Here is a 27,860-nt window from a genome sequence, read left to right as displayed (position 1 = left end):
TTCTACAATGTAGAACATAGTACAAATAAAGAAAAACCCTTGAATGAGTAGGTGTGTCCAAAGTTTTGACTGGTAGTGTGTGTGTGTGTGTGTGTGTGTGTGTGTGTATCTCAGTTGAAGTCGGAAGTTTACATACACCTTAGCCAAATACATTTAAACTCAGTTTCACAATTCCTGACATTTAATCCTAGTAAAAATTCCCTGTCCTAAGTCAGTTAGGATCACCACTTTATTTTAAGAATGTGAAATGTCAGAATAATAGTAGAGAGAACGATTTATTTCAGCTTTTATTTATATCATCACATTCCCCGTGGGTCAGAAGTTTACATACACTCAATTAGTATTTGGTAGCATTGCCTTTAAATTGTTTAACTCGGGTCAAACGTTTTGGGTAGCTTTCCACAAGCTTCCCACAATAAGCTGGGTGAATTTTGGCCCATTCCTCCTGACAGAGCTGGTGTAACTGAGTCAGGTTTGTAGGCCTCCTTGCGCGCACAAGTTATGCCCACAAATGTTCTATGGGATTGAGGTCAGAGCTCTGTGATGGCCACTCCAATACCTTGACTTTGTTGTCCTTTAAGCAATTTTGCCACAACTTTGGAAGTATGCTTAGCGTCATTGTCCATTTGGAAGACCCATTTGCGACCAAGCTTTAACTTCCTGACTGATGTCTTGAGATTTTTCGTCAATATTTCCACATAAGTTTCCTCCGTCATGATGCCATCTATTTTGTGAAGTGCACCTGTCCCTCCTGCAGCAAAGCACCCCCAAAACATGATGCTGCCAACCCCGTGCTTCACGGTTGGGTTGGTGTTCTTCGGCCTCCAAGCCTCCCCCTTTTTCCTCCAAACATAACAATGGTCATTATGGCCAAGCAGTTACATTTTTGTTTCATCAGACCACAGGACATTTCTCCAAAAAGTACGATCTTTGTCACCATGTGCAGTTGCAAACCGTATTCTGGCTTTTTAATGGCAGTTTTGGAGCAGTGGCTTCTTCCTTGCTGAGCGGCCTTTCAGGTTATGTCGATATAGGACTAGTTTTACTGTGGATATAGATACTTTTGTACCGGTTTCCTCCAGCATCTTTCTTCACAAGGTCCTTTGCTGTTGTTCTGGGATTGCTTTGCACTTTTCGCACCAAAGTACGTTCATCTCTAGGAGACAGAACGCGTCTCCTTCCTGAGCGGTATGACGGCTGCATGGTCCAATGGTGTTAATACTTGTGTACTATTGTTTGTACAGATGGACGTGGTACCTTCAGGCGTTTGGAAATTGCTCCCAACGATTAACCAGACTTGTGGAGGTCTACAATTTTTTTTCTGAGGTCTTGACTGATTTCTTTTGATTTTCCCATGATGTCAAGCAAAGAGGCACTGAGTTTGAAGGTAGAAATACATCCACAGGTACACCTCCAATTGACTCAAATGATGCAAATTAGCCCGTCAGAAGCTTCTAAAGCCATGACATAATTGTATGGAATGTTCCAAGCTGTTTAAAGGCACAGTCAACTTAGTGTATGTAAACTTCTGACGCACTGGAATTGTGATACAGTGCATTATAAGTTTAATAATCTGACTGTAAACAATTGTTGGAAAAATTGCTTCAACTGTGTGTGTATATATATATATATATATATATCACAGATATTTCCTGAGCTTTCTATTATCTTCTAGATATAGGACAAAGTTCAAAACCTTGTTTCTTGTGATTTACTTTTTCACTTTCTTTTTTGCCATTTATGAATGTGTTATTCAATGTGTTTCTATGGGATATAGTAGTAAAGGCCAAATGTAATAATTTATCAAATCATTTATGTATTTTTTTTATAGCTAAAGGGCTCCTAAAATTCTAAACCCAATAGCTAAATGATCCATAGTATGACCATCTTCAAACAATTCCATATATCAGCTTAGAACCCCCACAACAGCGTAGACTTTTAAGAACGATTACAAGCATACCCATAACATGATGCAGCCACCACTATGCTTTAAAATATGGAGAGTGGCACTCAGTAATGTGTTGAAATGCATTTGCCCCAAACATAACACTTTGTTTTCAGGACAAATTGTTCATTGTTTTGCCACGTTTTGGAGTATTACTTTAGTGCCTTGTCTCAAACAGGATGTACAGGCTTCCTTCTTTTCACTCTGTCATTTAGGTTAGTATTGTGGAGTAGCTACAATGTTGTTGATCCATCCTCAGTTTTCTCCTATCACAGCCATTAAATTCTAACGGTTTTAAAGTCACCATTGGCCTCATTGTGAAATCCCTAAGCAGTTTCCTTCCTCTCCGGCAACTGAGTTAGGAAGGACGCCTGTATCTTTCTAGTGACTGAGTGTATTGATACACCATCCAAAGTGTAATTAATAACTTCACCATGCTCAAAGGGATATTCAATGTCTGCTTTTTTATTTTTTACCCATCTACCAATTGGTGCCCTTTTTGCAAGACATTGGATAACCACTCCGGTCTTTGTGGTTGAATCTGTGTTTGAAATTCACTGCTCGACTAATTTATTTAGTCTGGCCATAACAAAGGGGTTGAATACTTATTGACTCAAGATTTTAGCTTTACATTTTTTATTAATTTGTAAAAATGTCAAAGAACATAATTCCATTTTGACATCATGGGGTATTGTGTGTAGGTCAGTGACCCAAAAAAAGAATTGTGTGTTTTATTCAGGCTGTAACACAACAAAATTTGGAGAAAGTCAAGGGGTTTGAATACTTTGATGGCATTGCATAACATCATATAGTGGTATATATAGACTTTTGCCTGATGACATGAAATGTGTGTAGGTCAATCAGGTTGTCTCCTCTCACCTGTCCTGGTCTTAGTGTTGGTGAGGATCTCCTGTAGCCGCTCCTGGAGTTTATCAGCTCTCTTCCTCTCCAGCTGTAGCTGCCTCTTCAAGTCTTTCAGCTACAAACAACATCACAAAGCCCTTGAGAGGAGAGTACACTACTTCATTTAAAAAACACTGCAGCATGTTTTTTCTCACTCTATGCATAGACAACAGCATACGACTCAGGGAGAGGCAAAGGTCATCTTAGACAGGCGTCTGATTAAGACAAAGAAAACAATCAAATAAGATTAACCATCCTACCCTGAAAACTATTTAGATTGTGGCTGGGAAAAGGAGCTACAGAAAGCTCTTACGACTCCTATGCCTTACAACCCCTACGCCTCAGGCAAGCTTGCAATTATCTGCAGAAAAAATACTTATCAAGGCAGGCAGGCATCTGATGAGTGGTTACAAAGGGATCCTGAGTGGCACAGTGGTCTAAGTCACTGCTTCGCAGTGCTGGAGGCATCACTACAGACCCAGGTTCGATCCCGGGCTGTATCACAACCGGCCGTGATCGGGAGTCCCATAGGGCGGCACACAATTTGCCCAGCGTCGTCCGGGTTAGGGGAGGGTTTGTATTGTAAATAGGAATTTGTTCTTAACTGACTTGCCTAGTAAGTTTAAAGAAAACTTTAAAAAACGTACATATCGAAAAGGCTGTGTGAGTTGTCTGCCTACCTGCCACCTGTAAGTTATAATTTAAATTTCCACTCTGTACTAAATGGAAGGGGACTGACTCATCAGTTTCAGAAGTTAGTGGTGAGTGAGAGAGAGAGAGAGGCAGCGAGGAGAGAGAGAGAGAGAGAGAGAGAGAGAGAGGCAGCGAGGAGAGAGAGAGAGAGAGGCAGCGAGGAGAGAGAGAGAGAGAGAGAGAGGCAGCGAGGAGAGAGAGAGAGAGAGAGAGCGGCAGCGAGGAGAGAGAGAGAGAGAGAGAGAGCGGCAGCGAGGAGAGAGAGAGAGAGAGAGAGCGGCAGCGAGGAGAGAGAGAGAGAGAGAGGCAGCGAGGAGAGAGAGAGAGAGAGAGGCAGCGAGGAGAGAGAGAGAGAGAGGCAGCGAGGAGAGAGAGAGAGAGAGAGGCAGCGAGGAGAGAGAGAGAGAGAGGCAGCGAGGAGAGAGAGAGAGAGAGAGGCAGCGAGGAGAGAGAGAGAGAGGCAGCGAGGAGAGAGAGAGAGAGAGGCAGCGAGGAGAGAGAGAGGCAGCGAGGAGAGAGAGGCAGCGAGGAGAGAGAGAGAGAGAGGCAGCGAGGAGAGAGAGAGGCAGCGAGGAGAGTGTTCCACTTACTGCTGAACTACCTTTCTTCTCCAGGATCCGCTGGCCATCTACCGTGTCTTTAATCTCCTGTACACCACAAAGACAGGGAGAGGCTCTAATGAGAACCATTACATGACCACACAGCCTTATTATACAGCTTCTAAACTCAGCAAAAAAAGAAATGTCCTCTCACTGTCAACTGCGTTTATTTTCAGCAAACTTAACATGTGTAAATATTTGTATGAACATAACAAGATTCAACAACAGACAAGTTCCACAGACACGTGACTAACAGAAATGGAATAATGTGTCCCTGAACAAAGGGGGTCAAAATCAAAATGAACAGTTAGTATCTGGTGCGGCCACCGGCTGCATTAAGTACTGCAGCGCATCTCCTCAGATTTGCCAGTTCTTGCTGTGAGATGTTAGCTCACTCATCCACCAAGGCACCTGAAAGTTCCCAGACATTTCTGGGGGGAATGGCCCTAGCCCTCACCCTCCGATCCAACAGGTCCCAGACGTGCTCAATGGGATTGAGATCCGGGCTCTTCGCTGGCCATGGCAGAACACTGACATTCCTGTCATGCAGGAAATCACGCACAGAACGAGCAGTATGGCTGGTGGCATTGTAATGCTGGAGGGTCACGTCAGGATGAGACTGCAGGAAGGGTACCACATGAGGGAGGAGGATGTCTTCCCTGTAACGCACAGCGTTGAGATCGCCTGCAATGACAACAAGCTCAGTCCGATGATGCTGTGACACACCGCCCCAGACCATGATGGACCCTCCACCTCCAAATCGTTCCCGCTCCAGAGTACAGGCCTCGGTATAACGCTCATTCCGTCGACGATAAACGTGAATCCGACCATCACCCCTGGCGAGACAAAACCACGACAGTGAAGAGCACTTTTTGCCAGTCCTGTCTGGTCCAGTGACGGTGGGTTTGTGTCCGTAGGTGACGTTGTTGCTGGTGATGTCTGGTGAGGACCTGCCTTACAACAGGCCTACAAGCCCTCAGTCCAGCCTCTCTCAGCCTATTGCAGACAGTCTGAGCACTGATGGAGGGATTGTGCGTTCCTGGTGTAACTCGGGCAGTTGTTGTTGCCATCCTGTGCCTGTCCCGCAGGTGTGATGTTCGGATGTACCGATCCTGTGCAGCTGTTGTTACACGTGGTCTGCCACTGCGAGGACAAATCAGCTGTCCGTCCTGTCTTCCTGTAGCGCTGTCTTAGGCGTCTCACAGTACTGACATTTCAATTTATTGCCTCCTTGCAGCATGCCTATGGCACGTTCACGCAGATGAGCAGGGACCCTGGGCATCTTTCTTTTTTCAGAGTCAGTAGAAAGGCCTCTTTAGTGTCCTAAGTTTTCATAACTGTGACCTTAATTGCCTACCGTCTGTAAGCTGTTAGTGTCTTAACGACCATTCCACAGGTGCATGTTCGATAATTGTTTAGACCCTTTACAATGAAGATCTGTGAAGTTAGTTGGATTTTTACAAATTATCTTTGAAAGACAGGGTCCTGAAAAAGGGAGGTTTCTTTTTTTGCTGAGTTTATGTGTACATGTACGGAACATTTCAAACTGTACTTTCCTCTGAAAATTTGATAAAAAAATAACTATAATGGTAGTTTCTACTAACTACAAAAAGGGTTAGTTTACCTGTTTCAGTTTTCCAATGGTTTCAATGTGCACATCCCTTTCCTTCTCTACTTCTGTCAACTGCAGGTTCACACCATCTATATCAGATGCCTTTCCCTGAATGAGAAACACAAAGAATACGTATTCAGTTTCAGTTACTTTCACAGATCCGATCTGAGAATCACACAATTTGAATCCGTTTCAACATAAGGTTACTAGTCACACCATGCTAATGGAATATCTACAGTGATGACAAGATTAACACAACAGTTCCATTCAGAATTAACTTCATGATACTAACAGGATTTTAATTGAAACAGTAGGGGTTCAATTTCAAACAAGCATATCACCAAACCTACCTGCCCAATTAGAGTTAGACATAGAAGAGAAACACACTCTATAAGTAACACTTTTAATTGCTAAATAAGTTCAATAAACATCAGGTACTCAGCAGACGAGAATAGCAATGTGAGGAGTCATAGCTTCATCTACCTGAACGAAGTCCACGTACACTTCCAGTGAGTATAGTATGTCCCTGGGTCAACTAGTGTTGTCACGATACCAGAATTTTCACTTCGATACTGATAGCAGGTTTAGTATCACGATACTCATTATGATACTCCATGCCACAACAAAGAAAAGGTGTATAACCAAAGTCATAGAATGGCACTTGATACAGAAAGAAACTATGTTCAATCGTTGGGCATCTTTAGGATTCAATGTTATTACATTTGAAAAATTGTACGTCCGGTTTATTTTTTACAGCCATGTATGCATTAATTAATAAATCATACAATCAATATGACTTTGTTTTTACCAATCTAACTACAAAACATAAATGGTAATCATTTATTTGAATGGTACTGTAAATCTCTATTGATAAACTGGGTAAATAACAATATAGCCTAGGTCTATTTAAAATACAGGTGAATGCAAATTATTCAATAGGAGTATGTGCATGCTTTGAGTTATTGAGCTTGTAAAATCTGATTTCATGGGGCTACAGATGGCAAACAATCCCTCCCATTTAGGAGTTATTTTATTGGCAACTGCTAGGAGAAAATATTCTATTGTACCGATCAATAACATCTCCATGGAAGAAGCCATCTCTTTTATAAAAGTCTTAAAGTACTGACATCATTCGCGAGCCTGAACGTGGCTGTGGAATGTGTCTTTGTGGCTATGGAATCTAGAGAAAACAGGAAGGGAGACGAGGGATCAGGGCCGGATTACCAAACGGGGACATGCTCCGGCCTTCAGCGGGGCCCCAGATAGCATATGATAGCAAAACGTGTAGGATTCCAGGAAATTAGCTTTAAAAAACTGCCAAAAGATTTCTTAGTCTTTCAACAAAATGGGTAGAAATGGCATTATAAAACTGCATGTTTCACAGGGCTGAGCTTGCTTTATGCTGGTTTGCATCGTGCAGTCCTGCCCTATGCAACTGTAGGCCTAATTAAACATGTACTCACAGTCTATATCAGCTATTATGTTGATTGATTCATTCCAGTTAATCATTTTGGATTGAAAAAGTCTAGGCAGTCTAGTCAGTTTGAAGATAAAACTAATTTGATCCCATTCACATTTTCTCAAAAACAAATGGGCTATGAATACATAACGTTACCACTGCGTTTACCCTGGCCAGAGGGACAGAGTGAATAGTAGGTTAGACCATGCAGCTGCTGTTGCTGTTTGTTTCTTTGCAATACAGCACGTTAGATCACTAGTGTTTAGGCTGCTACATTTATGGAAGAGTTTTTGCTTGTGTCCGTCTGGAGTGGTGTGATCACAATCGCTAAATAAAGACCTGAGGAAAGTGGAGAGCACGCACCTTAAGATTAATGCATTGTTCCATGAACCTGATTGGTCAAGAGCCCGCAGCAGCACTCCAATGTGAAGAACAGAGAAATTGTGCTCGAGTTCAAAACTCCTGAAGCAAATCAGCCTAAAAAAAATCTCACTTTGCCCCTCTAACGCTTTGTGTCAATCTATTTATTAAACTAAATCAAAAGTTGATTGAAAAGTGCTGTGGCAATGCATCCTCACCACAGACTTGATACTCTCAATCACGTGAGACATTTAACAGAAGTACCGAGCGTAACAACAATTCTAGTAACAAACAGTTTTTTTTCTCTCCTCTCACATACAGTAACAAAGTTTCGGTATACCGTGCAACACTAGGGCCAACTGCAGTGAACAAAGCCTACACACACTCCCAGTCAGTATTCCCCTAGGCCCGGAGGAAAGTGTCTGAGTGTGTTGCTGTGTACACCACCCTGCCGTGTCTGAGAAGAGGAAAACAAGGCAAACAACCTTCAGTTGGAGAGAGTGTTCTTCCTGCAGCTTCTCCGTGCTCTCCTGGTGCTCCAGACAGCTCTTCTCCATGCTCTCCTAAACACAGAGAGGAACAACACATCACCTAATCATCAGCACACATGTATTTTTAGAATTCTTTAAAAAGGCTAAACTACGACACATATGTAAAGTCATTAATCACAGTAAATGCTAGAAAACAAATAAATCTGAGCAGAAATAAGTAAGAAGCACTACTGACACCTTGTGGTCAGTGTTCCCGAGACGCCCCGTGGCCAGTGTTCCCGTGACGCCCCGTGGCCAGTGTTCCCGTGACGCCCCGTGGCCAGTGTTCCCGTGACGCCCCGTGGCCAGTGTTCCCGTGACGCCCCGTGGCCAGTGTTCCCGTGACGCCCCGTGGCCAGTGTTCCCGTGACGCCCCGTGGCCAGTGTTCCCGTGACGCCCCGTGGTCAGAGTTCCCGTGACGCCCCGTGGCCAGAGTTCCCGTGACGCCCCGTGGCCAGTGTTCCCGAGACGCCCCGTGGCCAGTGTTCCCGAGACGCCCCGTGGCCAGTGTTCCCGAGACGCCCCGTGGCCAGTGTTCCCGAGACGCCCCGTGGCCAGTGTTCCCGTGACGCCCCGTGGTCAGAGTTCCCGTGACGCCCCGTGGTCAGAGTTCCCGTGACGCCCCGTGGTCAGTGTTCCCGTGACGCCCCGTGGTCAGTGTTCCCGTGACGCCCCGTGGTCAGTGTTCCCGTGACGCCCCGTGGTCAGTGTTCCCGTGACGCCCCGTGGTCAGTGTTCCCGTGACGCCACGTGGTCAGTGTTCCCGTGACGCCACGTGGTCAGTGTTCCCGTGACGCCACGTGGTCAGTGTTCCCGTGACGCCACGTGGTCAGTGTTCCCGTGACGCCACGAGGTCAGTGTTCCCGTGATGCCACGTGGTCAGAGTTACCGTGAAAGGCATTACTCCGGGCAGTGAAGAGCGCCTCAAACTGCCAGTATTGATCACTCATTAACCTCATCTCCAACAGCATTTCTGTGTGTTCATGTACAAGCTTTAAAGTGTACAACACAGCATAACTACACTACATATTCCAGTAAGTACTGGAATATTCTAGTGAATAAATCAATGTGAAAGTGAAGTTGGTCGTGTACCTCAGCATCTTTGAGTCTGCGTTCGAACCAGCCCTTAGTGTCCTCCATGGACTGGACCTGGGCTTGTAGCTCCTCCACACACTGCTGCAGACCCTCCAGCTCCTTATTGCGAGCCTAGAGGTCAAAGGTCACATTAATACACAAGCAGAGCACCTTCTCATGTTCTCTCCCTTCTCGTTGGCTCTGTGGCCCTGAATCTAAATGTGTCCCCCCCTTCACCTTCTCGTCTCGGAGCTGTGAGCGGATCCCCTCCTCTGTGCGGTTCTTGTCCTCGTGGAGACCCCTCAGCTCCTTCTCGTAGCGCGCCCGCACCCCCAGCACCTCCTTCTCATGCTGCAGACGCACGTCGCTCAGCTCCTCCTTGTGCCGGGACTTCTCTGTGATTATCTCCATGGCCAGTTCATCCAGCATGGCCTTCCGCTTGTCAGCTGTCTGCAGGGGGAGGGAGACGGGAGGATATCTCTGACATTTATTGTAATGATAGATGAACAATAACATTCACACTCATCCAGCACTGATTCACTCTTTCTTAAACAAACCATGAGTCTTTGAATCATAATCCTGAATTCATATAAATTTGACTCAAAGATAACTCTGTGATAAGTCCAAGACTGGCACATATGCTAATTGAAGCTGTGCTGTCCATTTATGGCCTGTGACCCCGTGGGCAGAAGGAGTGGAGCTTGAGAGAGGTCAAATCAGCACTCCCACCTTCACTGGCATACAGTAATGCCAATTACTACAGTGCCATGTGTGTACCCCTCCAGCACGCATCTCTGTTCACTGTGTGTGTGTGTGTGTGTGTGTGTGTCACAGATAGCCCACCTTTTTAGCCTCCTCCAGCTCTTGCTGTAATCGGTCTTTCCATTGGTCCAATTCAGTCAGCTGTTCCAACAGTCTGCTGTTGGCACGGTTCACCTCCTACAGAGAGAAAAAGACAGCTAAAGAGAGGATAAAAATACATTTGCAACGCCCATCTTTTTCCTCCTTGACCTACAATAGAAGCACTTTATCAAAGTACTAACCACTGTAAAAGTAAGGTTTATTTCAGTGGTTATCGGAGTATGCATGCATTAGGACAATGTGAGGGTCACACAAACCTGTAGCTGAGAGTTAAGGTCATCTCTCTGTGCCAGGAAGCTCTCCTGCTCTGTCCGTCTCTGCTGCAGCTCAACGTTCAGAGCCATGTTTTGGTCACGCAAAAGGTTCATCTCCTGAGTCTTCACTGTCTGAATCTAATGACAACGCCCACCCACTAGTTAGGACACACTGAGCTTCACAATGGAACAACATTTGATTACGTTTTACAAAGGTATTTCTAGACTTTGTTTAATGAAACAAAGTGGATCAAATGGGTCAGAAGTGGAGAAAGTGAGACATGAAAAGCAGATGAGCAGAAGTTGAACGTCTTCAGATTAAGCTTTGTAGGAAAAACAACAAACCGTTAGTATTATTGTAAGTAGCAGCAATTCATGTCTGAACTATTGAAATAATCACCATCCGTCAGTATGTGAAAAACATCTTTACCTCCCTGACTTTAATCACAACAACTCAACTTGTCATAATAGTGATGCATCATGGGTAATGGCTGGTGAGTGGTGACAGTGGTAGAGTGAATAGTGATGAGGTTCCGTGGGGGTCCTGGCAGGGCGGGGGTCAGAATACTATACCTGTTCCAGAGCGACTAGGTTAGTCCTGAGAGCATCGTTCTCAGTCAGGATACCTTCCACCTGCTCCTGACTCACAGCACTCTGACACGCTATCTGCACCACAGCACCACACACGGGGTAAACACAAGGGGGGGCCACCCAGGACAGCCATGGAGGGAAGAGAGGACAGACGGAGGAAAAAGACAACGAGGTGGCGATTGGCAGCACAACAATATGGATTGAAAGAGAAGGGGAAAAGACGGGTTAGATTAATAGGATGGATCATCAACGAGGGTTGGCTGAAATTACCAGAAGAGGATCAGTAAGGCACGGACAACAGAATGAAAAACAAGAAGGACTAATGAGGTAAAGAAACAAAGAAAGAACGGTGACAGAAGCCAGATCAGAAAGAGAACGTCTGCATGACTTGCCAAAATGACTTGAAATAAAAAAGTATTTGCATATTGTAAAGAGAAAACAAAAAGAGAAGACAACAGCAGACCCAAAATCCTTATCTTATTGTTGTCTATTCAAAGCAGCGTTTGAGTTAATTAAGACGTGTGACATCACAGAGGACATACGTGCCAGTCGTGCTGCCAGCCAGGCAGGCAGGGTCCAGTGAAATTCATTGAGAGATCTAGGCCTTATTTAGTGGAAAAACAGACTGGTCCCTAATGAAGTGCACCAGGCTCACAAAGACTCCTCACTGCTCTCTTCCAGACAACCTCTTCACACTGAGACTAATCTGTAATTATTTAGGGTGATCCTCGATCTGTCTTTTCATTAACCGTCAATTAAACGTCTCGACTAAGATCATTTGACCGTTTTGGAATATCCATTATAAAATAAAAAGACATATAAACTCAGCAGAAAGAGAAACGTCCTTCACTGTCAACTGCGTTTATTTTCAGCAAACTTAACGTGTAAATATTTGTATGAACATAAGATTCAACAACTGAGACATAAACTGAACAAGTTCCACAGACATGTGACTAACAGAAATGGAATAATGTGTCCCTGAATAAAAGGGGGGTCAAAATCAAAAGTAACAGTCAGTATCTGGTGTGGCCACCAGCGGCATTAAGTAGTGCAGTGCATCTCCTCCTCGTGGACTGCACCAGATTTGCCAGTTCTTGCTGTGAGATGTTACCCCACTCGTCCACCAAGGCACCTACAAGTTCCTGGACATTTCTGGGGGGAATGGCCCGAGCCTTCACCCTCCGATCCACGCTGTCTTAGGCGTCTCACAGTACGAACATAGCAATTTATTGCCCTGGCCACATCTGTAGTCCTCATGCCTCCTTGCAGCATGCCCAAGGCACGTTCACGCAGATGAGCAGGGACCCTGGGCATCTTTCTTTTGGTGTTTTTCAGAGTCAGTAGAAAGGCCTCTTTAGTGTCCTAAGTTTTCATAACTGTGACCTTAATTGCCTACCGTCTGTAAGCTGTTAGTGTCTTAACGACCGTTCCACAGGTGCATGTTCATTAATTGTTTATGGTTCATTGAACAAGCATGGGAAACAGTGCTTAAATCCTTTACAATGAAGATCTGTGAAGTTATTTAGATTTTTACAAATTATCTTTGAAAGACAGGGTCCTGAAAAAGGATCTTTTTTTGCTGAGTTTAGTTCAACTAAAGTTGAGAGAATATGTGAATAAGGTTTGCATGTCAGATGCCTTAATTGTTTTGAAACAAATATTTCCATATTACAGGAAATGAAAAAGCTCTACATTATACTACCTACAGTACGGGTATCATACTCTACTTCCATTTACGACCTACAGTACAGTAACAAAGTATTTTGCCCCTTTCTGATTTTCACTATTTTTGCATTTTTTAATACTGAATGTCATCAGATGTTCAACCAAAATCTAATATTAGATAAAGCGAACCTTAGTTTACAAATAACAAAAATATATATTTTTATTTAATTAACAAAGTTATGCAACACACAATTCCCCTGTGTGAAAAAGTAATTGCCCCCTTACACTTGTTGATCAGTCTCACGTCGCTGTGGAGGAATTTTGGCCCATTCTTCCATGCAGAACTGCTTTAACTCAGCGACATTTGTGGGTTTTCATGTATGAACTGGTCGTTTCAAGTAGAGGTCGACTGATTATGATTTTTCAACGCCGATACCAATTATTGGAGGACCAAAAAAAGCAGTTACCGATTAATCTGACGATTTTTATATATATATTTGTAATAATGACAATTACAACAATACTGAATGAACAATGAACACTTTTATTTTAACTTAATATAATACATCAAAAAATTCAATTTAGTCTCAAATGAATAATGAAACATGTTCAATTTGGTTTAAAGAATGCAAAAACACAGTGTTGGAGAAGAAAGTAAAAGTGCAATATGTGCCATGTTAAAAAGCTAACGTTTAAGTTCCTTGCTCAGAACAGGAGAACATATGAAAGATGGTGGTTCCTTTTAACATGAGTCTTCAATATTCCCAGGTAAGAAGTTTTAGCTTGTAGTTATTATAGGACTATTTCTCTCTATACCATTTTGTATTTCATATACCTTTGACTATTGGATGTTCTAATAGGTACTTTAGTATTGCCAGCCTAATCTCGGGAGTTGATAGGCTTGAAGTCATAAACAGCGCTGTGCTTAAAGCACAGCGAAGAGCTGCTGGCAAATGCAGGAAAGTGCTGTTTGAATGAATGCTTACGAGCCTGCTGCTGCCTACCACCACTCAGTCAGACTGCTCTATCAAATCATAGACTTAATTATAATAACACACAGAAATACGAGCCTTAGGTCATTAATATGGTCAAATCCGGAAACTATCATTTCGAAAACAAAACGTTTTTTCTTTCAGTGAAATACGGAACCGTTCCGTCTTTTTATCTAACGGGTGGCATCCATAAGTCTAAATATTGCTGTTACATTGCACAACCTTCAATGTTATGTCATAATTATGGAAAATAATGGAAAATTAGTTCGCAATGAGCCAGGTGGCCCAAACTGTTGCATATACCCTGACTCTGCGTGCAATGAACGCAAGAGAAGTGACACAATTTCAACTGGTTAATATTGCCTGCTAACATGAATTTCTTTTAACTTAATATGCAGGTTTAAAAAAATATACTTCTGTGTATTGATTTTAAGAAAGGCATTGATGTTTATGTGCTTTTGTTAAATAATCCCCCGTTTGGCAAAGTTGGCTATCTTTGTTAGGAAGAAATAGTCTTCACACAGTTCGCAACGAGCCAGGTGGCCCAAACTGCTGCATATACCCTGACTCTGTTGCACAGAACGCAAGATAAGTGACACAATTTCCCTAGTTAAAAGAAATGTTAGCATGCAATATTAACTAAATATGCAGGTTTAAAAATATATACTTGTGTATTGATTTTAAGAAAGGCGTTGATGTTTATGGTTAGGTACACATTGGTGCAACGACAGTGCTTTTTTCGCGAATGCGCTTGTTAAATCACCCGTTTGGCGAAGTAGGCTGTGACTCAATGATAAATTAACAGGCACCACATCGATTATATGCAACGCAGGACAAGCTAAATAAACTAGTAATATCATCAACTATATGTAGTTAACTAGTGATTATGTTAAGATTGATCTTTTTTTATAAGATAAGTTTAATGCTAGCTAGCACCTTACCTTGGCTCCTTGCTGCACTCGTATAACAGGTAGTCACAGCCTGCCACGCAGTCTCCTCGTGGAGTGCAATGTAATCGGCCATGATTGGTGTCCAAAAATGCAAATTACCGATTGTTATGAAAACTTGAAATCGGCCCTAATTAAAATCGGCAATTCCGATTAAATCGGTCAACCTCTAGTTTCAAGTCCTGATTAGGTCTGGACTTTGACATTCCAAAACTTCAAATGTTTAGATTTTTTTTTGACATTTTCATGTAGACTTTTCACACAGGGGCATTGGGTGTTGCATAACTTTGTTTATGAAATAATTATGTAATTGTGTTATTTGTTCACTCAGGTTCCTTTTATCTAATATTAGGTTTTGGTTGAAGATCTGATAACATTCAGTATTAAAAAAAAAATGCAAAAGTTGAGAAAATTAGAAAGGGGGCAAATCCTATTTAACAGCATTAAAAACGATGTAGAGCAAACGGTTAATAGGTTTGAGTTTTAACTGATCTCTAACTGGTGTAGAACTAACTAATGCTCCTTGTTTCACCTGATCTTTGACTGGTGTAGAACTAACTGATAGGCCTTGTTATACCTGATCTCTGAGTGCGTGTAGAACTGATACTCCTCATTTTACTTGATCTCTGAGTGGTGTAGAAATAACTGATACTCTGTTTTACCTGATCTCTGACTGGTGTAGAACTGATACTCATTGTATTACCTGATCTCTGAGTGGTGTAGAACTAATTGATACCCCTCCATTTACCTGATCTTTGAGTGGTGCAGAACTAACTAATGCTCCTTGTTTTACCTGATCTCTGAGTGGTGTAGAAATAACTGATACTCTTTGTTTTACCTGATCTCTGACTGGTGTAGAACTGATACTCATTGTATTACCTGATCTTTGAGTGGTGTAGAACTAACTAATGCTCCGTTTTACCTGATCTCTGAGTGTGTGTAGAACTAAGTCATGCTCCTTCTGCCGGCTCTGTAGCTGCTCCTTCATCTCTCCAACACTCTAAAAAAAAACACAGGCAGCAAGAGTCAGCTTCAGATTCCTACTAGATTCTGTCACAGGCTGTCAATCATTTTAGGATATGGGTCTAGTGCATACCTACTACAACCCAGAAATCTGTTGTGAAGTTAATAAGGAGTATGTATTGTCATAATACAACAATATGAGTACTTCAGGTACAATACACCAATCATAAACAATATATTGAGATTGATCTCATAACAGGACAGGCAACATGGGGATGTGTGACCTGGTTGGCTGACAGCAGATCTCCCTGTAACTTCTGGATGCGGATTTTCAATGACTTCAGCTCCTCCTCCTTCCTCTGTTGAATCTCATCGATTTTGGTCCTGGTGCAGAAATAATGTATTTTAATCAAATGGCATCTGGCATTTTTTTTTGTTACATAAAAAAAAAGTACCTCCACCTTCAGAAGCTTGGTGAAAGTGAAAAACAAATTGAATCTTTATGCATGCCCTTACCTGCTGTCATTATAAAGGACTTCTTTTTCAGCTTGCGAACGCAGAAAGCTATAATACAAATCATAAAAAGGCAGTGAGAAAACTGCTCCACCATGAAACCCCCCAGTAGAGGAGATATAAGAGAGACTCCCCGAGTGGGCGGCCAGGGCTCTGCCGGTGTGAAAAGAGCCCGTAAGGGGAGATTTGGGCAGACGTCTTTGCAGATACAGCAGATGATAGTGACTGCTGGCAAAACAAGTTGAGGTTCAGTCTCATTACTCCCGACTGCTGACTGTCCACGGAGCCGGTGCCTAGTGTCGCATTGCTATACTGAGCCTGAGACGGCTGCCCAATGATGGCAGAGAAATAGCACTATAACAGGACAAGACCCAGGGGCTTATCATTACTGTCATACTCTGATGTAGTTCATCACAGCTGAGCCAAGGAAACTCAAATACCTTCATCCACATTGGCAAGGAAATACAATCCATCTATCATGAAATTGTCTTTTAATGCTCTTTAAGTTTTACTTTGTGTAGAACAGAAGAAATGCCTTCATAACACTTGCAAGGTAAATAGAATCTTACCTGTCTTGTTTTTTCTTTAATTTATCAGAGAGCTAGAAAGCAACACATGGACCAAATCAGTTTTCCATTACATGTAGGGGCCTAGATGCTAACACACTACAGCCTGATCTATACAATGAAGAACACATCTGATCTTATAGTTAGTTACCTTTGCTATTTCTTCTTGAAGTTGAGTGATGTCTGCCTGTTTGGATGACTGGAGGAGAGAAATTAAATATCTAAGTACTTAGATGAAGAGACATAGAAATAGCCAACAAATTGTTGTCTGTCCTTAATTGTGCGTTAGGGAAAGTCTGTCCACAGCGTATCGTATTTACACAAACCCACATACACTCAATTAGCCTAGTAAATGGAGGAGGCAGTTAGTGACCATATTTTTTTTATGTATACTCAGATACAGAGCTGCATATCTTACTGCTTCACTTTGAGGCACTAGGGCAAGTAACATAAAAACTGAAGAAAAAAACAAATAACAAAACGTATAAATGTTTCTTAGCCGAGATAGCAATTATCACAAAAATCAGAAATTGTTTCTAGGAGAAATGGCCAATTAGTAAAGCATCACCCTGGGTCGTTAGCACCTAACCTAGGGTTGTGGGATGGGTTGCTAGCACCTAACCTAGGGTTGTGGGATGGGTCGTTAGCACCTAACCTAGGGTTGTGGGATGGGTTGCTAGCACCTAACCTAGGGTTGTGGGATGGGTCGTTAGCACCTAACCTAGGGTTGTGGGATGGGTTACTAGCACATAACCTAGGGTTGTGGGATGGGTCGTTAGCACCTAACCTAGGGTTGTGGGATGGGTCGTTAGCACCTAACCTAGGGTTGTGGGATGGGTCGTTAGCACCTAACCTAGGGTTGTGGGATGGGTTGCTAGCACCTAACCTAGGGTTGTGGGATGGGTTACTAGCACATAACCTAGGGTTGTGGGATGGGTCGTTAGCACCTAACCTAGGGTTGTGGGATGGGTCGTTAGCACCTAACCTAGGGTTGTGGGATGGGTCGTTAGCACCTAACCTAGGGTTGTGGGATGGGTCGTTAGCACCTAACCTAGGGTTGTGGGATGGGTTGCTAGCACCTAACCTAGGGTTGTGGGATGGGTTACTAGCACATAACCTAGGGTTGTGGGATGGGTCGTTAGCACCTGACCTAGGGTTGTGGATGGGTCGTTAGCACCTAACCTAGGGTTGTGGGATGGGTTGCTAGCACATAACTTAGGGTTGTAGGGTGGGTCATTAGCACCTGACCTAGGGTTGTGGGATGGGTTACTAGCACATAACCTAGGGTTGTGGATGGGTCGTTAGCACCTGACCTAGGGTTGTAAAATGGGTTATAAATTACCTCTAGTGCATGGAGCTGCTCCTTCAGTAGGCGCTTCTCCTCCACCTCAGTGTGCAGCTGCAGCTCCACCTCTGGCCCAAAGCATTGCGTTATTGGATTTGGACACAGTGCTGACCACCTAAGAGCATCCTGTTTCATAACTAGCCCGGGGGTCCTCAGTGCAGGTCCTGCAGGGCACGCAGGTAGTCCAGCTCAGTCTTAAATCACAGTACCCCAACTCACATGGTCATCACTTTCTGGGCAAGTGGCAAAGTCATAACCCCTGTCTATTTCTACAATGCATCTTCTTAACTGATTTGGAACCTAATATTAACCTTAACCACACTGCTAACCTTATGCCTAACCCTAACCTAGAGGTGAAAGAAACGCACACCTATTTAGGCGAGGTGCTGGCTAGCGGAGTAGAACACTTAAAAAACAAAAAGGAGAGCCGCACACTCTAGGAGCTCAGATGCAAAAATATTTATGTCCAACGTTTCGACAGACAAGCTGTCTTCATCAGGGTATAATGACAAACACTGCGGGATGACTCATTAATATAGTGTCAAAAGACACACACAGGCGTCTGTAATCATGGCCAGGTGTGGCCTGATATCATTGGTTAATTCTCATATATTAAAATAGCATACAAAAAACAAATGGATAGTGTACGATCATAGATACAATTTGGCTACATAAGCCTACATACATTTACAATAGCAAAATCACAATAATCACAAGAATGGCTTCAGATCAAAGTCTACGTTGAGACCGAAGGAGCAAGGGTCTTTAAATTAAAGATTCAGGCAGCCTCTCGTTTTAACAATAAATTGTCGAGGTCACCCCCTCTCCTAGGGAGGATGACATGTTCGATGCCAATATAACGTAGAGACGAAATCGAGTGGTTTTCTTCCAAAAAGTGGGCCGCAACTGGGTAAGTCCAGTTTTTGCACCTAATGGTGCTACGATACGTACTTTTAATTCGCGCTTTGTTTTACCCACATCATTTTTACCACAAGGTCAAGTTATAAGATAAATAACTGCCTTAGTGGAGCACGTGATAACACCTTTGATTGGGATCTGTTTCCCTGTTTGGGGGTGTTTGAAGGATCTACATTTATAAATCACCTTTGATTGGGATCTGTTTCCCTGTTTGGGGGTGTTTGAAGGATCTACATTTATAAATCACCTTTGATTGGGATCTGTTTCCCTGTTTGGGGGTGTTTGAAGGATCTACATTTATAAGAGCCATTACATTTGTAGTCTCCATCCAGTAGGGGCGCAAATAGACGCTGTGCAGGGATATCTTGGGGTGGTAAATCAGAGCTTACCAATTGATCTCTGAGGTTTTTGCCCCGCGAGAATACGACCAAGGGAAGATCCGAAAACACATTACAGATACTATCATCGGATCTTAGAATGTGCCAATGTTTGTGAACGATTCCCTTAATTTGTTCAGAGCACTTTGAATAGCAGGTAGTTAGAATGCAAGAATGCTTATTTTTGTTTTGTTTTGAATTTTCTCAATGGCAGTATTAAATCTGACCATATTTGTACCCCCTCTCCTTGAATTTTCTTTGAGTCTTGGCCATATTTCTGTCGAAATCTGATTGTTTTTTATAAATTATTTTGATTCGACAGAATTGGCTGTAGGGCAAACTATTTTTCAAGGGAAGTGGGTGACAACTATCAGCCCTCAACAAACTGTTACGATCAGTAGGTTTCCTGTAAAGATCAGTGTATAGAACATTATTTTCACACAAGATCAGAAGATCAAGAAAACTGATTTGACGTGTATCAGATTGCATAGTAAATCTCAGATGCTCAGAACAGGAGTTAAGAAAAGCATGGAACACCTGGAGCTGTTTTGCATCACCCCTCCACAGAACAAAAATATCATCAATATACCGTTTCCAAATAATGATGTTAGGCAAGAAAACATTTTTGAGAGGATTGAAAAGACTGTTTCTCCATGTAACCCACATACAAATTAGCATAGTTAGGAGCCATGGGGGATCCCATAGCAGTACCCTTCGTCTGAATAAAGAAATCATTTAGAAACATGAAGTAGTTGTGTGTGAGTACTATTTCAGCCAATGTTATAATGCATTCACTGGAAGGTAGTTCATTAGGGTCACATTGCAGAAGAAAATGTTCCATAGCTTCAATACCGCCATCGTGTGGAAAATTTGTGAATAACGACTCAACATCAAAAGTAACTAACAAAGTATTATCAGGGAGAATATCAAGAGATTCAATAATAGAGATCATACTGCTGGTGTCCTTTACAAAGGAGGGGAGCTGTTCTGTGAGTGGTCTAATAAATAAATAACTGCATCAATGCCCGCTACAATAGGGCGCCCTGGAGGTTTTGTAATATTCTTGTGTAATTTCGGCAAAGTATAAAAAAAATGGCAATTTTAGGGTGTTGAAAAGCCAAAAAGTAGTGTTATTTTTTGGTTATCTGACCAGAACTTAAATAACCATCTAGGACAGTAAAGATCGTGTTCTGAAATTGGGCAGTGGGGTCACTTCTGAGTTTCTTGTAAAAGGTTAACCACACTGCTAACCTTGTGCCTAACCCTAACCACACTGCTAACTTTATGCCTAACCTTAACCACACTGCTAACCTTGTGCCTAACCCTAACCACACTCCTAACCTTAACCACACTGCTAACCTTGTGCCTAACCCTAACCACACTCCTAACCTTAACCACACTGCTAACCTTGTGCCTAACCCTAACCACACTGCTAACTTTATGCCTAACCTTAACCACACTGCTAACCTTGTGCCTAACCCTAACCACACTCCTAACCTTAACCACACTGCTAACCTTGTGCCTAACCCTAACCACACTCCTAACCTTAACCACACTGCTAACCTTGTGCCTAACCCTAACCACACTGCTAACTTTATGCCTAACCTTAACCACACTGCTAACCTTGTGCCTAACCCTAACCACACTGCTAACTTTATGCCTAACCTTAACCACACTGCTAACCTTGTGCCTAACCCTAACCACACTGCTAACTTTATGCCTAACCTTAACCACACTGCTAACCTTGTGCCTAACCTTAACCACACTGCTAACTTTATGCCTAACCTTAACCACACTGCTAACCTTGTGCCTAACCCTAACCACACTGCTAACCTTGTGCCTAACCCTAACCACACTGCTAACTTTATGCCTAACCTTAACCACACTGCTAACCTTGTGCCTAACCTTAACCACACTGCTAACCTTGTGCCTAACCTTAACCACACTGCTAACTTTATGCCTAACCTTAACCACACTGCTAACTTTATGCCTAACCTTAACCACACTGCTAACCTTATGCCTAACCTTAACCACACTGCTAACCTTATGCCTAACCTTAACCACACTGCTAACCTTGTGCCTAACCTTAACCACACTGCTAACCTTGTGCCTAACCTTAACCACACTGCTAACTTTATGCCTAACCTTAACCACACTGCTAACCTTGTGCCTAACCTTAACCACACTGCTAACCTTGTGCCTAACCTTAACCACACTGCTAACTTTATGCCTAACCTTAACCACACTGCTAACCTTGTGCCTAACCTTAACCACACTGCTAACCTTGTGCCTAACCTTAACCACACTGCTAACCTTGTGCCTAACCTTAACCACACTGCTAACCTTGTGCCTAACCTTAACCACACTGCTAACCTTGTGCCTAACCTTTGTGCCTAACCTTAACCACACTGCTAACTTTATGCCTAACCTTAACCACACTGCTAACTTTATGCCTAACCTTAACCACACTGCTAACCTTGTGCCTAACCTTAACCACACTGCTAACCTTGTGCCTAACCTTAACCACACTGCTAACCTTGTGCCTAACCTTAACCACACTGCTAACCTTGTGCCTAACCTTAACCACACTGCTAACCTTGTGCCTAACCTTAACCACACTGCTAACCTTGTGCCTAACCTTAACCACACTGCTAACCTTGTGCCTAACCTTAACCACACTGCTAACCTTGTGCCTAACCCTAACCACACTGCTAACTTTATGCCTAACCTTAACCACACTGCTAACATTGTGCCTAACCTTAACCACACTGCTAACCTTGTGCCTAACCTTAACCACACTGCTAACTTTATGCCTAACCTTAACCACACTGCTAACCTTGTGCCTAACCTTAACCACACTGCTAACCTTGTGCCTAACCTTAACCACACTGCTAACCTTGTGCCTAACCCTAACCACACTGCTAACTTTATGCCTAACCTTAACCACACTGCTAACCTTGTGCCTAACCCTAACCACACTGCTAACTTTATGCCTAACCTTAACCACACTGCTAACATTGTGCCTAACCTTAACCACACTGCTAACCTTGTGCCTAACCTTAACCACACTGCTAACCTTGTGCCTAACCTTAACCACACTGCTAACTTTATGCCTAACCTTAACCACACTGCTAACCTTGTGCCTAACCTTAACCACACTGCTAACCTTGTGCCTAACCCTAACCACACTGCTAACTTTATGCCTAACCTTAACCACACTGCTAACTTTATGCCTAACCTTAAGCACACTGCTAACCTTGTGCCTAACCTTAACCACACTGCTAACCTTGTGCCTAACCCTAACCACACTGCTAACTTTATGCCTAACCTTAACCACACTGCTAACCTTGTGCCTAACCTTAACCACACTGCTAACCTTGTGCCTAACCTTAACCACACTGCTAACCTTGTGCCTAACCTTAACCACACTGCTAACCTTGTGCCTAACCACACTGCTAACTTTATGCCTAACCCTAACCACACTGCTAACCTTGTGCCTAACCTTAACCACACTGCTAACCTTGTGCCTAACCTTAACCACACTGCTAACATTGTGCCTAACCCTAAATTAAGATAAAAAACAGTGAATTTTGTTTTCAAACATTTTTACAATTTATCCAGTTTTGACTTTGCCACTTGCCCATCTAGTGGGAACCCAGTCACACACTCCTGACTGTTCTCTGACATGCTGTAAACAAAAGCTAGATGCCTGCTGGACACATGCCCCACAGAGCCTGCATTGGGGAACAGTGAACTGGACTATGTCCTATCAGATTGGAAGGAAACCAGCAGTTAAATTATTTAAGCAACATTTGGTGCTGGGTAGAGGTCGACCGATTAATCAGAATAATTAGGGCTGATTTCAAGTTTTCATAACAATTGGTAATTGGCATGTTTGTACACCGATTATGACCGATTACATTGCAATCCACGAGGAGAATTAAACTTATCTTATTATAAACAATCTTCACATAATCACTAGTTAACTACACATGGTTGATGATATTACTAGTTTAACTAGCTTGTCCTGCGCTGCATATAATCAATGTGGTGTCTGAAATTGTGTCACTTCTCTTGCGTTCAGTGTAAGCAGAGTCTGGGTATGTGCAGCAGTTTGGGTCACCTGGCTCGTTGCGTTCAGTGTAAGCAGAGTCTGGGTATGTGCAGCAGTTTGGGTCGCCTGGCTCGTTGCGAACTGCGTGAAGACCATTTCTTCCTAACAAAGACCGTAATTAATTTGCCAGAATTGTACATAATTATGACATAACATTGAAGGTTGTGCAATGTAACAGCAATATTTAGACTTATGGATGCCACCCGTTCGAAAAAAGACGGAACGGTTCCGTATTTCACTGAAAGAATAAACGTTTTGTTTTCGAAATGATAGTTTCCGGATTTGACCATATTAATGACCTAAGGCTTGTATTTCTGTGTGTTTATTATATTATAATTAAGTCTATGATTTGATATTTGATAGAGCAGTCTGACTGAGAGGTGGTAGGCAGCAGCAGGCTCGTAAGCATTCACTCAAACAGCACTTTACTCCGTTTGCCAGCAGCTTTTCGCAATGCTTCAAGCACAGCGCTGTTTATGACTTCAAGCCTATCAACTCCCGAGATTAGGCTGGCAATACTAAAGTACCTATTAGAACATCCAATAGTCAAAGTTATATGAAATACAAATGGTATTATAGGACTATTTATTTCTATAACTACAACCTAAAACTTCTTACCTGGGAATATTGAAGCCTCATGTTAAAAGGAACCACCAGCTTTCATATGTTCTCATGTTCTGAGCAAGGAACTTAAACGTTAGCTTTTTAACATGGCACATATTGCACTTTTACTTTCTTCTCCAACACTGTGTTTTTGCATTATTTAAACCAAATTGAACATGTTTCATTATTTATTTGAGACTAAATTGATTTCATTTATGTATTATATTAAGTTAAAATAAAAGTGTTCATTGTTCATTCAGTATTGTTGTAATTGTCATTATTACAAATATATATATCTTTTTTTTTTTTAAATCGGTATCGGCTTTTTTTGGTCCTCCAATAATCGGTATCCGTATTGAAAAATCATAATCGGTCGACCTCTAGTGCTGGGAGTCAACATTGTTAACAAAGATGTCAATTAATTAAGTCAATCACTCTTGTAAAGTATCACAACAACCAAGGGGGAAAGATTCAACTTTATTATTGCTCTACTAGGCTTTCCAGACTATTTCTGAAGATATATTCTCCATAAGAAAGACTCAACTCACCGCTTAGCTCAGTCACTCGCTGTTCCAGTTTGGCACACTTTGCCTCCGCCTGAAAAAAAACAAAAGGAAATTAATTTAAGGACAACTCAACACAATGCCATACTGTATACATAATTCAAAACCGTAATCTAAATATGGGGTCGTTTGTCAAATAATCTTGTAATTAAATAACAAATACACATAAAACCAAACTCCATGTATAATGCAAAGGCTTGATCTAAATAGGGGCTGATTCATGTGTTGAAATACGCCAGTTTGCGTTCCATACTGTAACGGATTAATATGATGTAGAAACATACAGGTACATCATAATGGACAAAATAAACAGAGCCTTTTGTATGTTGAATAGAGCAACCAGCTCAATAATGAACAACACCGACCGGTGTGTACATTTATGTATGCCTGATACAACAGTGGAAGTAAATCTGAGGTTATTTTCAAAATGGCAGTTCCTTTGAAAAATGTGTTTATGATGTCACCTGTTCCAGTCTGTCATTGGTTCTGGCTGCAGAGTCCTCCCTGCTCTCACTGACGTCAGAGTGCAACCGGACACCGTTGGTGTCAGCCGGGCCGTCTGTCGCTGAGGTTTTGGTTTCACTGACCTCCGCTCCCCTCGGGCTCTTTATCTCACTCTCATGGCGCTCCTGAAGGGCTGAGGGGAAAACACAGTGTTGTAAATAGGGTTAGTAGAGATTTTTTTTTTTTACTGATGATGTGTTGCCATTACCAGATACATCTCATCTAAGAAATGCCTTTGAAAATGTTGATTTTCTACAACGATAACCAACATAAGCATACCCGTCATCTTTTTCTGAAGGGCAGCATTCTCTGCCTGGAGGCGCAGTAACTCTCCATCCACAGAGATAGAGATGGGACCGGAGGATTCAGCCTGCAGCCCCTTGCAATCCTTTAGCTCTTTGATTTCATGTTGTAGCTCCTCTATCTGAGTACATAACTAAACAGGGGAATGCAATAAATGTAAAATATTTCTGTAATATAATCATGAAATGTGATCAGGAAGGTGGGGCCTTTATGTTATACAAGCTAGACATAGGATAGGCCTAAATCACATCTTAATTTACAAGGACATTCCCCTCTTCTGAACCATTGGCATGTGCGGGAGCAGGGGACATCCAGTACCTTGGACAGCTCCTGCATCAGGGTGCTGTTTTGCAGTCTGAAGTCGTCCTCTTGGCTGTGCAGCTTGCCTTGCAGCATCTCGTTCTCGCTGAGTAAGGCATCCACCTCCTGAGCGCACACACCAGACAATCAACCAATCCATGTAAACAGAAAGTAGGCACTCTCACACAGGATGACGACTTTATCATCCCCACATTTCTAGATTGTTGTCGTGTTTTTTGTGAGAGTACTCAATGTACTTTGCTGATTAGAAAGAATGGTGAATAAGTTGGAGGACATTGCTCTACTTCGATATCATACTTTGATACATTTCCAAATGATCTAAAATACTCCGGGGAAAGGTTAAATATGCATATTTAAACAGCAGAGGGGGCTGTTGACTGCATTAATATAACATGAATTATAAATCAGGCTCATATACATCATATACCTATGCTACAGTCACTGAAAATGTGGAAGAACCTAATGAGTAAATGTAAGAAATGAAGTTAACAGACAAAAGGAGTGTGTCCTATGTTCTCTACCTGTACTTGGGAATAATCTCTTTGACTTCATTGAGGTAGTCTCTCTATCCATTAAGTTTTACTTGTCACATGCACAAGTAGAGTGATATGCTTAACTTGCAAGCCCTACCCAACAGCGCAGTATTCAATATAAAAAAAACTAATAGAACTAAAGAAATTAAACAAAAGAGAGCAAGATATATATATATAGGGTTAGTGCCAGTACCAACTTTAAAATGTGCAGGGATTACAGGATTTTTTGAGGAAGATACAGTATGTACATGTGGGCAGGAATTAGCAGAAAGTGACTGGTAGTAGGATAAATCATTATAATAATAGTAAACAGTATGGCAGCAGCATAAAGACGTCCGCATGTTTCCCATCTCAAAAAGTTAGCGCATATATTATGACATTTTGTGATGTTTTTGGTCTTGGGCAAGGTTTTTTCCCAGCTGTTCGTGCACACGTAATTATTTCTCGAGCCAAGCCGAAGTCAGTAGCCGAAGTCTATGCCCCTTCATCGGTGATTGGTCAAAAGTCGGGATTCTTCAATGAAGTGTTTGTTATCATTCAACGAGAGATTAATGGTTTTCATGCTCATTCTTTTTTTCACCAAACAACATCTTAGTTAGATGTCACATTGCGCGACTAAGACCTCCTCGACAAAAAACTAACTTTAAAATGTAACTTTTATTTAACTAGGCAAGTCAGTTAAGAACAAATTCTTATTTACAACGACGGCCTACTGGGGAACAGTGGGTTAACTGCCTTGTTCAGGAGCAGAACAACAGATTTACTTTGTCAGCTCGGGGATTCAATCCACTTTTCCTCGTTTTTGAAGTGAAGGTCTTTAAAGGAGACGTGAGCATACACGTCCGGATGGCCAACGGCTAAGCGTCAGCCAAACCGAAGCATGCAGAAGACTTAAGTGTTGGGTGGGTTTGTGCATGGTGGTGAGCGTGTAACATTGTCAGTGTAGGCGTGATAGGTGGACATACATGTAAACAGTGCTGAAAGTGACTGGTAGGAGAAATATAAATAATTTTCTAAATCAAAAACACATTCTATTGGTTACATGCGCCGAATACAACAGATGTAGATTTTACCATGAAATGTTTACTTACGAGCCCACTCCCAACAATGCAGAGTTAAAAAGTAAGAAAAATAGTAACACAATGAAATAACAATAACGAAGTTATATACAAGGAGTACCAGTACCGATTAAATGTGCCGGGGTACGAGGTAATTGAGGTAACACAGTATGTACATGTAGGTAAGGGTAAAAGTAACTAGGCAATCAGGACATACAGTTGAAGTCGGAAGTTTACATACACCTTAGCAAAATACATTTAAACTCAGTTTTTCACAATTCCTGACATTTAGTAAAAATCCCCTGTTTTAGGTCAGTTAGGATCACCACTTTGTTTTAAGAATGTGAAATGTCAGAATAATAGTAGAGAGAATGATTTATTTCAGCTTTTATTTATATCATCACATTCCCCGTGGGTCAGAAGTTCACATACACTCAATTAGTATTTGGTAGCATTGCCTTTAAATTGTTTAACTTGGGTCAAATGTTTTGGGTAGCCTTCCACAAGATTCCCACAATAAGTTGGGTGAATTTTGGCCCATTCCTCCTGACAGAGCTGGTGTAACAGTCAGGTTTGTAGGCCTCCTTGCTCGCACACGCTTTTTCAGTTCTGCCCACAAATGTTCTATAGGTTTGAGGTCAGGGCTCTGTGATGGCCACTCCAATAGCTTGACTTTGTTGTCCTTAAGCCATT

The 27,860-nt window shown here is 42.3% G+C and overlaps 1 protein-coding gene across 2 annotated transcripts in view; it reads right to left on the bottom strand.

Moving 5' to 3' along the window:
• gripap1 (GRIP1 associated protein 1) overlaps positions 1-27,860 on the bottom strand; it is an 80,825-nt gene that overhangs the window by 49,564 nt on the left and 3,401 nt on the right. The window contains exons 5-23 of one of the 2 annotated variants that reach the window (XM_039011215.1): positions 25,574-25,681; positions 25,232-25,388; positions 24,913-25,085; positions 24,434-24,482; positions 17,871-17,941; positions 16,680-16,727; positions 16,532-16,563; positions 15,966-16,013; positions 15,734-15,833; positions 15,409-15,486; positions 10,865-10,957; positions 10,295-10,429; positions 10,020-10,115; positions 9,414-9,626; positions 9,195-9,308; positions 8,057-8,134; positions 5,765-5,860; positions 4,132-4,188; positions 2,825-2,924 (exon numbers count right to left, since the gene is read on the bottom strand). In XM_039011215.1, coding sequence (XP_038867143.1) covers positions 2,825-2,924; positions 4,132-4,188; positions 5,765-5,860; positions 8,057-8,134; positions 9,195-9,308; positions 9,414-9,626; positions 10,020-10,115; positions 10,295-10,429; positions 10,865-10,957; positions 15,409-15,486; positions 15,734-15,833; positions 15,966-16,013; positions 16,532-16,563; positions 16,680-16,727; positions 17,871-17,941; positions 24,434-24,482; positions 24,913-25,085; positions 25,232-25,388; positions 25,574-25,681 — 1,846 coding nt within the window. Of the gene's footprint in view, positions 1-2,824; positions 2,925-4,131; positions 4,189-5,764; positions 5,861-8,056; positions 8,135-9,194; positions 9,309-9,413; positions 9,627-10,019; positions 10,116-10,294; positions 10,430-10,864; positions 10,958-15,408; positions 15,487-15,733; positions 15,834-15,965; positions 16,014-16,531; positions 16,564-16,679; positions 16,728-17,870; positions 18,038-24,433; positions 24,483-24,912; positions 25,086-25,231; positions 25,389-25,573; positions 25,682-27,860 lie in introns of both variants that reach the window. The other variant, XM_039011214.1, reaches the window with a different exon arrangement.

This window comes from Salvelinus namaycush, chromosome 16 (genome assembly GCF_016432855.1).
Source record: "Salvelinus namaycush isolate Seneca chromosome 16, SaNama_1.0, whole genome shotgun sequence".
Lineage (NCBI taxonomy): Eukaryota > Metazoa > Chordata > Actinopteri > Salmoniformes > Salmonidae > Salvelinus > Salvelinus namaycush.
The sequence above is the reverse complement of the archived record's forward strand: the minus strand, read 5'-3'. Positions and strand labels throughout refer to the sequence as shown.